At 38.5% G+C, this 15,227-nt stretch overlaps 1 protein-coding gene across 37 annotated transcripts in view; it reads left to right on the forward strand.

Annotated features, from left to right (window-relative positions):
- The first annotated feature begins 2,706 nt into the window (after positions 1-2,706).
- camk2d1 (calcium/calmodulin-dependent protein kinase (CaM kinase) II delta 1) overlaps positions 2,707-15,227 on the forward strand; it is a 151,846-nt gene continuing 139,325 nt past the window's right edge. For 19 of the 37 annotated variants that reach the window (XM_088073353.1, XM_088073360.1, XM_042511942.2 and 16 more), the window contains exons 1-2: positions 2,709-3,057; positions 10,288-10,382. In XM_088073353.1, coding sequence (XP_087929479.1) covers positions 2,996-3,057; positions 10,288-10,382 — 157 coding nt within the window. In that variant the 5' untranslated portion in view covers positions 2,709-2,995. Of the gene's footprint in view, positions 3,058-10,287; positions 10,383-15,227 lie in introns of all 37 variants that reach the window. The other 18 variants (XM_042511948.2, XM_042511950.2, XM_088073365.1 and 15 more) reach the window with 3 other exon arrangements.

Genomic DNA, 15,227 nt, shown 5'->3' on the forward strand with positions numbered 1-15,227 from the left:
TGGTTTGATTACTTTCAAAAACATGGATAGAAGGTATTAGCACCTTAAGAAGATATAGCCCAAAAATTGGAAACAAATTAAAGAAAATTGCCTGAAAATGAGAAAAAAGAGAGAAAGAAGAAAAAAAGAAAAGAAATGTATAAAACACACAAGAAAATGAGCCAACAGATGTATGCATACTTTTTTTTCTGTAACAGTTATCACATTTTCAAAATATTTTCTTGCTTTCTTAGTTTATTAGTCAACCTCATTTTCGGGTAATTTTCATGTTCCCTTTTACAAATATCTTGAAATTTGCTAGACATTTCTTGTCAAGTTGCTCATTGCTCTTCCCCTGTGTTTTCAAGAAGTCAAACAAATTTGCTCAGGTTTCAAAGGGTTAAGTGACAGAACAAAATTAAAAAAAAAAATATACAAACCTCAGTGAATCTGCTATAGTATGTATGATATACATAAACACCACAAAATGAAATGAAGCACTCAAACAGGGGGGAGACCTTGCTATTGTAGAGGAATTTAAATACCTTGGTGCTATTTTAGACACCACTGTATCTTTTAAAAATCATGTGAAAAAAGTTTCAAATGCAGTTAAATTCAATCTGAGTAACTCAAACTGGTCTCTCACTGGTGCAACAATGATCAAACCAATAGGATGACTATTGAAAAGTATTTGACAGAAAACCTTCCTCTTATCATCAATGCAACGTCCTTGAAAAAATAAATTTGCATGGTCAATGTTTAAAATTTTGCATGGACTTGCACTTTTGCCCTCTGTATGAATTGTTGTATTGTTTTGTTTTGTTTTTATACTGATGTTTATTAATATCCTTCTACCTTAAAATTAATGATTTCATGGTAATAATTTCAACAAAACAATAAAGACTAACGTGTCTTTGTTAATTAGACACGTTTTACTTCATGATATGGATAAATAAAAGCACAAATGGCAGTGTGTGTTAGGCGCTTGTGTTAAAGGGTTAGGAGGTTGGTTAAATGCTTTACACGGTCTTATTTCCATTGCAGAGAGATGGTAGTAGATCAACCCTGCTACCTCTAGATGGAGCCCCTGTGTAACGTTTTCAACAAGGAAACGTTGAGACACAATTCAGCTTAATCAAGATGGACACTGCATACCAAAAACAAAACGGAAGTTATGTTATTATACCTCCAAAATAATGTATGAAATGAACGTTTGCTACATTAAACATAACGTGCTATGAAATTCAGCGACCAGGTTAATAACGTGATTACACATAAAAATTCATAAAATGCAAATATTTAGAGATACATTGTGCTGTATGAGTTCAAGGCACCCTTTCAAAAGATAAAACAAAAAAGAGGATCTCACAGTTTTACTACACTTTCATCCCTCTTGATTATGATCTACATAATAAAATATTTTTCTTTTGTCTTTTGTAATGCTTTTAAATATTTTCCACCCCGACAGGTGTGGGAGGGGGGTAAGAAATATGTAATGCATGCATTTTCTTGAATACTTTTTAACTTTAAATTAAAGATCTATTTCTGTGTTAAAGATTAACTTCTGTGTACAATGTTTGCAATAGCAGTTTGTAATAATAGTTGTAATAATACTTGAAGACCTAAGACTCATGATGATACAACTACAGTAAAGAACTACAAACATGTATATTCCACCCAGTGGTGTAATGTAAGTTCTCAAGTACTGTACTTTAATACACATTTGAGGTACTTGTACTCTATTTGAATCTGTTGTTTTCATTTCACTTTCTATTTCTACCCCAACACATGCGAAAGTGAAATATTTTACTTTTATTTTACTATCGCATTTATCTGAAAGCTTTAGTTACTTAAAAAGCATAAGAAAAGTTTAGAAAATATGATGTTTTGTTATGTGTCAAGCCACCCAACATTTAAGACATGTTCTAATCAAATTTTATGTTATTTTTAATTTTTAGATTTTTCTGGATTAGATATTTTTATTTTTAATACTTTGAGCATATGTTCCTTACTCACACAACATTTTCAATGCAAGAACTTTACTTGTATTTTTTACACATGTCAAAGAAAAAAAAAAAGCACAGGGGTATGTAATATATAACATTAATAATAGCTGCATTCCACTTGGTGGCCCAGGTATGCATTTTGGTTCACAGGAACAGCTTAGTGGAACATTTAATAGAACTGAGCCATTGTTAGTGTTATCATGTTTCAACTGCACTCACTCTAAGACATGTGAAGATGTCTGCTGTGAAAACGGTCTATTGTGTCAACAATATTCTCGACACTTTAAAGCTTTAACACCTGGACTGACATCAGTTTTCTGGTGCATTCAGATGCCTTTCACTAGCATTTAAGCCTCTGACACCTGTGGAAATTTATTTGATTTATTTCCAAAGCCAGCATATATATATATATATATATATATATATATATATATATATATATATATATATATATATATATATACTTTTTTGTATCAATTCCTTTTTGTTTTCTCTTCTTTTAATCCTTTTCAGGCAATTTTAATTTTCTTATAACTTTGTGCCCAAAATCTAACTTTTTGGGCACATTGCTTGTTCAGTTGCTCGTCGCCCTCTTCCCATGTTTTTGAAAGAAATTAAACCAAAGTGTTCAGGTTTCAAAGGGTTAAAATAAGTGTTAATGAGGATTTTATGTTGAAAGTACCCCACCGGATGAGTGATGTTGTATATGAAGCGCGTCTTGAGTGCGGTCAACTGATCCAAGTGGGAGTGTTGAGACAAACACAACAGCAGGTCGCGACGTCCCTGTCAACTCCAGGAGGAGCCAGAATCTGCGGACAAGAGCGGGAGGAGCGGGACCGAGCCTCACCGCCTTCACGAGACATTACTGAATCATTCCGACGGTTGCGCTGATTTTCTCCACCGAAAGGCTTCAAGTATTAGTGTGGGAGCCGGAGGAGAAAGGGATTTGTGGAGAGCATTATAGCGACTGAGGCTTTCAGTTTCCCAAGTTGGTGCGAACTCACCTTGACATGGCTTCAACGACCTGCACCAGGTTCACTGATGAATACCAGCTATACGAGGAGCTGGGGAAGTAAGTTCCCTTAATTTCACTAATGTTTTATTCCAAAGTTAAAGTGAAGCACAGTTGCCTTGTGTTTTGACTCTCGATGTTTAGTTCACCGAAACCTCCGCGGGAGACCTCCGCCTACCTGCTCCTACCGTGATTATGTTTAGTTAGCGCGTGCTCGCAGGGCGTCGCGCGAACTCCAATTCAAATTTCTTTTGATTTTGGTTATGAACACAGCGGAAGTGTGACAAATTAATAGGGCTGCGTATTGAACCACGAGGCGTTAATAATTTCTACTCTCTCATGTTAATCTCAACTTTTTTGAATCGGTGGTCCCTGCCCGTATACGCCCAGCAGCATGTGTTTTGGAGGAAGAATGACTTATTAATGGCTGGCGTACCAATCAAAAAAGTTGAATTTTACCAAGGAAACACTGCTGAGTGCCTTGAAACGCATGCCGAATAGAAAAGTGCCACATCGCATTTTGTCTCTAATCTTAAACCATGCTCCACCAGGCACGCATCTCTGGCGACGTGCCAGGCAAGTCAAAACATGCAGAAATTTGGATGGAATTTGGTGTTGGTGTCCTTAGCAGCGCGGGTGAGCCCTCTCAGGAAACCTGTCATCTGGTGTCTGTCTCTCAGTCCGCTGTGGTGAAACAAAATCTCTTTTAACAAGACTATAATGGCAGCCTAATTTATAAATCTAATCTAAGAAATTGAATGTGTTATTCAGTAATTTGCACAAGTTTCTGTCCTGTTCCTAAATGCTAAGGCTTGAAATTCCTCAGTGGTGCCTGTGGTACCACTCACACAATTGCTCTGCCAGCTATTTTGTTTCTCCTACAATAACATGGTTTGTGCAAAACACAGCTAAAACATCTCAAATACCTCGGCTATATGTCCACAGGTAAACATGCTTTATAGTAAGTCTGGGGAAAGTGCGGTTCTCCTTTTTGACCTGCCTTCTCAAGTGAATGTAGACCTAAAAATAAATGACAGGGACTACTCTTAACTGACACAGTAACCTATCAACATTAATAATTTAACACATTTACAGCCTTATATATACATATATACATATAGAGGTAGGTATCAAGTACTAACATGTCATATACTAGACTTCTTGTGAGGAATGAGGCATGTATTTGTGTTGCTAAATTTACTGGCACTGGTCCAGCTCAGGTATCCATGGTCAAACATAACTTGTAGGTACTAATACTTTGCCATATATGGATAGGTATTTCCTTGAGGTACACTTAGAGTCTTGAACTAACTATGGAGGATGCATAATCATAAAAATACATACTAACAATGCATATATGTTTGTTTGTGTGTGTATATATATATATATATGTGTGTATAGGGCTGGGCAATAAAACGATTACAATACGGGATCACGATAAAAAGTGCGTTGATGATGATGATAAATCGTGGTCATTTTTACTCGATATGGATAGACATAGATAGATTCAAACAGCTTGCCCGTCGTGCTGTGTCATACAGCAGAATTTGTCAGACATCTGTCAGTCAGCAGCGGGGGGAGGGTACGCGTCACAGTACACGCCTATTTTTTACCTGCACGTTTAGTTTGTGCCAAGGTGAGGAGAAATTCAAAACAGCGTGTAATAGGCTCCCTGCCAGTCCAAGCATTGCTTCTTTTTATTTTCTTTTGTTTAAACTCTTTCCCCGTCAATTGGTCTTTTCATTGCAGTGTAGGGGACAATGTTTCGGATGTTGTGCAACAAAACAACATTTCCACGTCCAAAAACAAACAAACAAGATCATGTAAGGTCCCAGGGTGACGGGAGAAGAGGACTACTAATGTTCAGATTATATATCTATTTAGTGGTTTTTTGGATGCAGGAGAAAAACAGGAGAAACAGGAGCAAAAAATAGCAACTTATTTAGATCATCAGGTAACAAGGAGGAAATATATTATTTTTGGCATTATTTCTGTACAATTCAAACTGAAAGGAAAATAGGAGGGGAAAAAAAACAGAAAAATTTAAAAATGGAATTGATTTTGCTCGTGAAAATGACTTTCTCTTACAAAAATGCAGTATTCCAAGCTTTTTTACTGACATGTCGTTTTTGTGATGAAAAACAAATTGTGCTGATGTTGTGTTGATAAAAAAGGAGTGGAAGAAGCATTTGATACATTCTTCATTCACATATCTTCTTATTTATAAAATGAACATGTTTCTATGGTAACAGTTTCCCTAGAGCAAACAAAAAAATCCCCCAAAAGTCCTCTGATATAATAAATTCTCCAAGGCTGGGCTGTATGATTATTTCATTCCTCAAAAAATTGTATTATATATTTATTTCTGAAAGAGTCATCTTTCCATTAACTATACGAGCTTCTCCTTTAGAGGATTTCAGGAGCTGGGGCTTTTATGAATCTAACATGATGTCAGAGACTGTATTTTATGAAGAGTACACACAACATCCCACCAGAGATTTTTATGGACCTGCTAAAGTACCTTTTTTAACAGATTTTAATCTTTGTGTGCAATTTTGTTTTCCACTGTTTAGATGGGAACCAAAATCTTTTGTCAGGTAAAATATTATCAATTTTAGTCTATCTCTCTTTAACCGCGATGCGCTGCGGACCATCAGCTGTTTGATAATGAAACGCTGCTTGGTTGTAAAAAAATTTGCTGTATTCTACAGTCAGTTGTTCACTGCATTACATGATTGTTCAACACTTCTTCTGTCGCAGTGTTTTGGTGTGAGATTTGCTTTGGTGTCTTGAGAGCATGAGACTGATGGTGAAAATGTGTGTCACACGCCAGGAACGTGAGAGTTGGCAACCTTGAAATATGTTAAAATGCAGAACAATTGATTTAAAAGTTAGATGCAGTCACACAGCAGAGGGTAGCTGCTTTCTCTGGAGCTCTACCGCTTATCATTAACACATCCTCCTTCTGCAGCTCCGCTTGGACCTGGGGGTGAATGTCCCGTGTGACCAGCGAAGACTGGTCCAGAGCTGAGCGCAATCTGTGGTCCAGCCAAAAAGTTTTTATGCGTCACATGTATGAGCATAGAACTACAACAGATAGAATGTGCACTGTAGCACAGTACAACGATCTCTCCATGATGGCGGATTGTGGACACATTCTAATTCTTCATGATCTAATGTCATCATATCTCACACCCCTCCCAGCTATGACCTCTAGGCCCTGCTGGGTCAAAGCCACTTGCTCTGTGCTTCCTGCTCTGACAATGACCAAAAACTGCATTAGGTGTTTTTGACTTGCAGGCTGTTCCTCAGTACTTCATCAAGTAGTATACAGGTGCATCTAAAAAAAGAACAACAAAGAAAAAGGTCAATATTTTCCATCAGGAAAGTGAACATTTAATATATTCTAGACTAATTACATGTAAACTGAAATTATTCTAGCATTTTTCCATTTTAATTTTGATAACTATGGCCTATAGCAAAAAAAATGTAAAAAACCCCCAACATATTTCAGAATATTAGAATATTTAATTCCATGTTTGAGTGAATCATTACTAGGGGTGTAAATCACTGGTTCATCACAATATGATATTATATCGATACTTTTGACAACGATATGATATGTGCCGATATTACAAAGTTTACCGCGATACGATTTCGATAGATTTGATTTAGGGGCCTGAGATTGATATGAGCCGATATTATATGCTCATTTAAAAAAGTGGCTTACAGGAGAGGCCTCCACCCCTTTCTTTGTTTTTGGCCAGAAAAGATAATAACAACATATACATAATTGGAAATAATTACAACTAGTTCGTTCTGTTGACAAACACTTAATGGAAAAAATGTTTTCATTTTAATTCAAACCATGAGCTTTTTTCCTAAAACTTCAGAGCTGTCTGAGTATAAAACTCAATAATAATTATCAAGGGTCATAGACAAAACAACTGTCTTTTGTAGGTCACATTTCCCCCACATATACAAAATGCTAATGTCTGTAGCATAAGCCTATGGCATTTTACATTGCAGAAATTAGCTTAGCGGCTAGCCTACTTTTCCTCTACTCATTACTTAACCAACTTACTATTATTCAAACTTTATCTTAATCACTGCTGGTTTAAGTACCTGCATCTCCCGACAGAATAGTACGGATGACTTTCAGTCTACATGCACATTTGTTTCAGTCAACATTGTTGAGCAGAGCAGCTAATGTGATGTTAGCAAGATGTCAGTGAAATGGCCTGGCAGGTATGTCGTGTTTCCTTGGTACGGCTTTTGTTTACATATGACGTGAGTTGTGTGTTGACTCACAGTTTCTCCGAGAACATTTCCACACTGATGATTTATTCCCAAGTAAATAATAGTAATATATCATCATCATCTTTCTCTCGGCTGCTTGCCATCATCTGCCGGACGATGTTTGACGTGACACAGACTTTCAAAATAAGGGCGCGCCTGCAAGAGGATGATATGAAATGTTGTTTACACTTTGCATCGATGTTACGTGATTGTTGCTCATTCAGTCGATATATTAATGCAGATCGGTGGATCGTTACACCCCTAATTATTACTCAAACAGAATAACTACTGCATATCTCTGTATACACAACCACAGTCACTGGGAAGACAGCTGACTTGACAGTTGTCCAGGATACAATCATCGACACCCTTCACTAGGAGGGTAAGTCACAGAAGGTCATTGCTGAAAAAAGGCTGGCTGTTTACAGAGTGCTGTATCGAAGCATATTAATGGCAAATGAATGGAAGGGAAAAGTGTGGTAGGAAAAGTTGCACAAGCAACAGGGATGACTGCAGCCTTGAGAGGAAAAGTTGATCCGAGAACTTGGGGGAGCTTCATAAGAGGTAGACTGAGGCAGGTGTTGGTGCATCAAGAGCCACCACACACAGTTGTCTTCGGGAAAGGGGCTATAACTGTCGCATTCCAAATATCAAGTCACTTCAGAGCCAGAGATGACGTCAAAGGTGTCTTACCTGGGCTAAAGAGAAGAACTGGACTGTAGCTCAGTGCACCAAAGTCTTCTTTTCAGATAAAAGTAAAGTCCAAGATGTTTGATGTCCAGCATGGAGTTCCTGCAGTCGGTGATGATTTGGGGTGCCATGTCTCTGCTGATGTTGGTTCACTGTGTTTTTCCAAGTCCAAAGTCAATGTAGTGTGTACCAGGAGATTTTAGCGCACTTCATGCTGCCATCTGCAGACAGGCTTTATGGAGATGCTGATTTCCTTTTTCACCTAGACTTAGCATCTGCCCACAGTGCCAAAACTTCTTCCAAATGGTTTGCTGACCACAATATTACTGTGCTTGATTGGCAGCCAACTGACCGAACCTGAACCCCATACAGACCAGCTGAAGGCCGCTATCAAAGCAACCTGGGCTTCGATAACACCTCAGCAGTGCCACAGGTTGATCTCCTCCATTTCACGCTGCATTGATGCAGAAATTTGTAGTAAAGGAGCCCCAACCCAGTATTGAGTGTATAAATCAGGGGTATTCAACTAAAATTCAAAGGGGTCCAGTTGCTAAAATTTCCTCCCAGCAAAGGTCTGAACCTCATACCTAAAATCAGAATCACGATTAATTGTACATTTTTACCTCGATTAAGATTAATGAATGATTATTTTGCGTTTGCTTTTTTTTTAGGTTTGTTTATTGCCCTCATAGTTCACTGACACAGTTTCATTTGACCATGGTGTGTTGGAGTATAATAAACATGATTTATTATTATTTATTAGACTTTCCAGAATTATATTTTTAAAAAATGTCAATTTTAAACAAACTTCAGGTAAATTTAAGCACATTGTGCTGATAATAGGCCAACCTCTCCTGACTGCAGGATTCTGACTTCAACTTCTGTGAAGCTTCTGTGCTATTAATCATTTTACTCAGGAATTAAAAACTTTTGAGAAGGCCTACTTCTCCTATAGCTGCCAACAGCCTGCCAACATTCCCAGTGGGAGAAAGGATACAAAATTAGGTCATGTGTTTGTGGCCCCAGGCCCCCAAAACATACATCTGCCCCTGGTGATAATAATGAGAGCTGAACTGATTGAGACACGGAGCGATGCGTCCTGGTGTTTCTAAATAAGTGGAGTGGGCTGTTGCACATGTCCGCGCTGAAGTGGGCTGTTGGACATTTGCGCACACTGGAGCGGACTGTCGGACATGTCCACCTCTACCCTTGCTGTGTTCGGGCATGAGATTTTCCTCGGTGTCATGAAAGCATGAGACAGAGCCCAAAAGTCTGAGACGCATGGCAGATGTGTGGGAGTTGGCAGCCCCGGTGGGGAAAGGGTCAACAGAATTTTTAAATGATCGGAATACCCAACATGTGTAAGATTATGTCAGTTAGAGGTTCTGAATGTTGGTTTTGATTATTTTTAGATTAATTTGCCAGCACTACTCCTTAAAAAATATTGTTCTCATTCTTACATTTCATTCATTACAACTTGGCCACGGGTCCGGATAGGACGAAGTTTTGGTCTGGATCCGGACCGCGGTCTGCCAGTTGGTGATGCCTGGTATAAATTAACATACTTTTCAGAAGTCGGACATTTTCTTACTGTAAATCCTTTTTTGAATGATCTAGGAAATAGTAATTTCCTAGATCTAATAATTTTAGATACTTGGTGTCTGATTTTTTATGAGCTACAAACCATAATCATCAAAATTAATACAAAGAAGGCTTGAAATATGTCAGTTTACATGTAATGAATACATGATTTATGAAAGTTTACCTTTTTGAATAAAATTACGAAGAAAAAACTTTTTCATAATCTCCTGAGGTGAACCGCTTCTGGGACACTCCTGCGACTCTCTGAGGTGTGCCCGATGGAATCGCGAGCATTATCTAGAATGTCTGTGATCGGCTTCAGAGATCATGCCGTGGCCTTAATGCGCCATTGTCGGGCTCAATGGAATTGCCGTCACTCCCTATACAACAACTTCTCCTCTCATTTGTTGGTCTGACCAGCTCTGACAGGATTAACTGATCAATTACCCACACCACAACTCAAAAACTGTTGCTGAGGATAAGAAGAACTCTTGGAGAGCTCCGCCTGCACTGGTTTCACAGATCTGCAAAGACCTCAGAAATTAGACAGGGGACACAGAATGGTACAAAGGGACACACATATTTAAAAAGGATTAAAAAAGATGAGAGTTTGCTGTAATATTATTCTGGTGGAGAAAATAAGGTAGTTCATTTAAGTCTGTACTTGTATGTTATGGTGAATCTTTTCATATAGTGACTGATGTCTAACTCTCCTCATAGGGGTGCTTTCTCTGTGGTGAGACGCTGCATGAAGATTTCCACGGGGCAGGAGTACGCTGCCAAAATAATTAATACCAAGAAGTTGTCTGCCAGGGGTGAGTACATTTCCTGTGAAGTGGCTTTAATGTTGAGCTGCCAAACAATATGTTGCTGTGTTTACTCCGTCAGGGCTGTAACAGCAGCCTCATCTGGGACAGATTCTGTGTTTCAAACTGTTCCTTTTTGGCAATGACACCCCTAAAACAGACTTCCTCATTCTTTTGACTGTATGCTTTCTCACGCTGTAACCATTTTTCACCTTGCTGTGTCTGTAGTAGCTGCTGGTGGTATATGGTAGCAGCTATGCTAACCACATCTGTCTTCTGCAGCTTTATATTCACTTTTGCTTTCACACTTTCTTTTGCTTTTCACTTTTGTAACTCCACTCATCAAAGTGACACAACATGAAGGAGGCCAGCAGCTCCTTTTGTGACTCATTCTCTGATATTAACCACAACCTCTCATTTCTGATGAGCTGTACATGACTCACAGTACTGTCTTTCACATTTAAACAGAGGCCAGTGAAGGCAGCATGGTGGCAGGATTGAGAAAAAACTCTTTTCTTGTTCTCTCCTCCCAATGACCTTTTCTGAAATGAAGTGCATGTCCAGGATGCAGAGGCAGAAATTCTCTTCCTTTCCTCTCCTCGCCTTTTTTATTCTCCATGTCATTATCTATGCAGTATGGGCAAGAACCCTGCTGTCTGGATGCTGCACTGCTGATTGATCCCCAGGCAGGACCCTAATGGGCTGGTGGGAAAGTATAAAACACACAGATGCACACACAAAAAGGATATGAAAAGGTACACTATGATGGTGAGCGAGTGCACAGCGGCAGCAGATGGAGCATCTCATTGTACAATTACAATGAGATGCTTTTCATTGGGAAAGAAGGGGTTTTCCTCACAGCTGCATGAAGGAAAGCCAAGTGGGGGAGAAATATTACATATAAACAGAGAACATAACTTTTTCATTCCAGCGATAGTCAGGAATATAGGCATTATGTTTTTGGGTTGTCTGTCAGTCCCATTCTTGTAAATGCGATATCTCAAGAGTGCCTTAACGGGATTTCTTCAAATTTGACAAGAATGTCTCTTGGACTTATACTTAGACTCAGAAATGTAGCAATTAGAGTTTGGTAGTCATAGATGTAAGGTCAAGGTCATTGCAACCTTGGATTTGTCTAATCTCACAAGCTCAATATCTCAAAAACACTTTGAGGAAATGTCTTCAAATTTGAAAAAAATGTCTTATTTTAGTTGAGGATGAACTGATTTCAGTTTGGTGGCCAAAAGTCACTGGGACCCTGTGTGTTGCATTCTCAGGAGCACAATATCTCAAGAATGCCTTGAGGGAATTTCTTCAAATTTGGGAAAAAATGTTTCTTGGACTCAAAAATTAAGTAATTACATTTTGGTGGTCACAATTTTACATTTGGTCATATGTCTAAGGTCAAGGTCAATGCAACCTTGGATATGTCCTACTCTCATGAATATTATATCTCAAGAACACTTCGAGGGAGTTTCTTCAAATTTGTCACAAATGGGTCACTTTGGGTCAAGGATGATCTGATTAGAATTTGGTGTTTATAGGTCAAGGTCACAGGGACACCCTGTATGTGGCATTCTCAGGAGTGCAATACCTTAACAACGCATTGAGGATATTTCTTCAAATTTGGCACAAATATCCACCTGGCCTTAAGAAAGGAAATAATTCGAATTTGATGGTTATAGAGTTAAGGTCAAGGTCACTGCAACCTTGGATTTGTCTTATTCTCATGAACACTATATCTCAACAACACTCTGAGGGAGTTTCTTCAAATTTGGCACAAATGTCCACTTTGGGTCAAGGATGAACTGATTAGAATTTAGTGGTCATAGGTCAAGGTCGAGGTCACTGGGACCCTCCTCATCACATTCTCTGGCATACGTTATCTCAAGAAAGCCTTAAAGGAATTTCTACAAATTCGCCACAACTGTCCACTGGGACTTAAGGAAGAATTGATTAGAATTTGATGGTAGAAGGTCAAGGTCACTCTGACCTTACAAAATATGTTTCATAGCCATAAATCACGAATGCCTATGCTAATTATGACAAAATTTCACATAAATGTCAAATCAGATAAAAAAGATGAAGTCATGACATTTTATATCCAAAAGGTCACTGGTCAGCTTCACTTTGACATCATAATGCTGTGCATATACTCTTTTCTGGCCATTGTGTGTAAAGTTCATGTTTTCACAGACATGTATATGAACTGCATGTGCATGTGTCTGATGTGTGGAAGCATACAATGGTGAGGTGGTATTTCCAGTTTCTTCATGGTTCAGATCTCCAATCATTCATAGCCAATTTTGTAAAAAATTGGAAGCTTGAATGAGGGCACTTGTGGTTCCCGGTCTAATTATTGGTGCTGTGGTGCAAGAGGTGAGTGGAGAGCATGAGTGATGAAAGGGAGGAGAGCAGTAAGAGGAGGGCAAATGTTTGTAGAAAGGGAGTCCATGATTGATTCCATGCTTAGATTGCCTTGGCCAAATGCCTTTGTTGAGCCCGAGCTGCTCTCACCTGAAGAGGAAAATGAGAGTGAAATGGAAAGAGCAGAGGAGACGAAGCTGGTGTGAGTGTGTGAGTGTGTGAGTGTGTGAGTGTGTGAGTGAGTGAGTGAGTGAGAGGCTAGGAGAATGGTCGTCAACATTGTTGCTCTGGTGTTTGTACCAGAGGGTTCATGTTATTGGGTACCTATTTTTTTTAATTTATTGAATTTTGAGAGGGAGGGAAGGAGAATCTGTTGAAATCTCATATTTAGATCTTAGGTCATGACCAGAGTAAAAAATTCCTTTTGAGAATATATAGAGCTAACACCATGTCCCAACAGCAAAGCACCATTGTACGCTATTCACACTAGAAATATCACGAACAACGTAGCCAACAGCAAAAAAGGTTGTTATTTAAGATCGTCATTTACGAGAAACCTTTGGCTCCCTGGTGATCTCCCTCCAGCCAGCTGAAACCTCATTTAGGTTTTTGTGTTGAAATGAGGAGATATCATATAGATAATGCTTCATTTTAGCTTCAAGATTCAGTGTTGCTTCACTGTCATAAGGAATGGAAATGGAAACACACCAGACATCAACTCACATTCAGAAGTCACTGGCATCACAGGTTTGCTGATCACTGGGTCGAGGACAAAACAAACTGAGGCCCAACTCCTTATTGCTGCTGCTTTCAAGGAGCCTTTAGACACAACAACAGATCCTGTTAAAGCCATTGTTGAAGCAACTGGAAATTACACTGGCATTTAAGGTAGGGGTCGACAGATTATCGGTCTGGCTGATTATTGGGGCAGAAATTTGTATTTTGCCAATTATCATTATCAACCTTTTATGTTAATGTTTGCAGATAAAATTGATCAATTGAAGAGTGCAAAGAAAGTGTCAGCATGGGAATTTTTTTTTACTTTGTCAAACCCCAGGGAGCCATTTTTATTAATTATTTTTTATTTAGATTTTCACTTGACTTAAAGTAAAACAAAAAGTTTTACTTTTTTATATCTATTTAAATTAATTTATTATATCTATTTAAAGTAAAATAAAATTGCGTTATTTATAGCGCAGTTGCGGCAGAAAGGTGCAGCTGACTGTCAGACGCATTAAAAGTGCAAATACCGTCTTTCAACCATCAATCTGATCAGCTGTGAATGAATCAGCAGATCAATTATCCACCCCATGAGTGACATTCAGCTGCGAAGGAGATAAAAAAAGAACTCTGTCTACTGTACTGCGTTCACGGACCCGCAAAAATATATTATTACAGTGACAACATACAATGCGTGTACAGTTACAACCCTGCTCAATAATGAACTCGTTGGGTTAGGGCTGTTGTAAAAAACCATTTGAGTTAAGTCTGAGATGAGTACAAATCTCAGCAGTTTGGAGATTGAGTCTAAGTTGGCTTTGACCACAGTGAGCTGAATGTTTGTTTTAGACTGTACAACAAATAACAAGACGTGAAGATATGATTGTGGGCTCTGGGAAACTGTGATGGGATGAAGCACTTATTTGAGCAAATGATCCACAATTAAATGATAATGAGAATAATCATTTGTTGCAGGCATAATGAGCTTTGATATAATGTCAGTACAGAGTGATGGTCAGGTAAAGTAATGGTCTGTGGGTTTAGAAAATGAAGAGATGTGATGCAATCTACCTAAAGTTACACACTAGCTAAAATTGTAACTATGACTCTGAGAACATGATAAAAAATAGATTGATATGAATTTTTTTTTTTCACCATTTGTTTTAAACTATTAAAGTAACATATCATTCCAAACATTTGTGCATCAAACTACACACCTTAAATGTGGATGCTTGGTTGTTTCATGGCCAGGACACAGTATGCAAAGTAAGCCTTATTCCCACTTTCAAATGACATACTAGCGTTAAATAAACGGGGAAGTGACAGCTGACTCCTAGCAGCCTCTCCGGACTGCTGCACCACTGAAGACTGAATAGGCACTGAAACTCTGAAAAAATAAACAAACCTTATAAAACGGACATTTTGCTGAGACTGGACTTCAGAAACATTCTGTGACTACTCAAACAGAGCTCCTAAATTAGCCTAAAAAATCATTAATGAGTCCTAGCTTAGCTTGATTTAGGAAAGTTGTGAGAGGAACCTCTTAGTGAGGAAGGGACAAAAACTTTGACCTTGGTGAGAAGGTGTGGTAGGCCCTGTTGCTAGGTATATGTGTAAATGGGTGAATGTGACATGTGTGAAAGTGGTCGGACAACTAGAAAAGTGCTTTACCAGTGCAGTCCATTTACCATTTGATTGGAAAACATTTCCTCAACCTTTTTGGGTTACTGCCATTTTGTCCTCTGCTCAAGAACCTCTTCCCTACTC

The sequence above is a fragment of the Plectropomus leopardus genome, chromosome 23 (assembly GCF_026936395.1).
Source record: "Plectropomus leopardus strain MGB_pleo_1.0 chromosome 23, ASM2693639v1, whole genome shotgun sequence".
NCBI lineage: Eukaryota > Metazoa > Chordata > Actinopteri > Perciformes > Serranidae > Plectropomus > Plectropomus leopardus.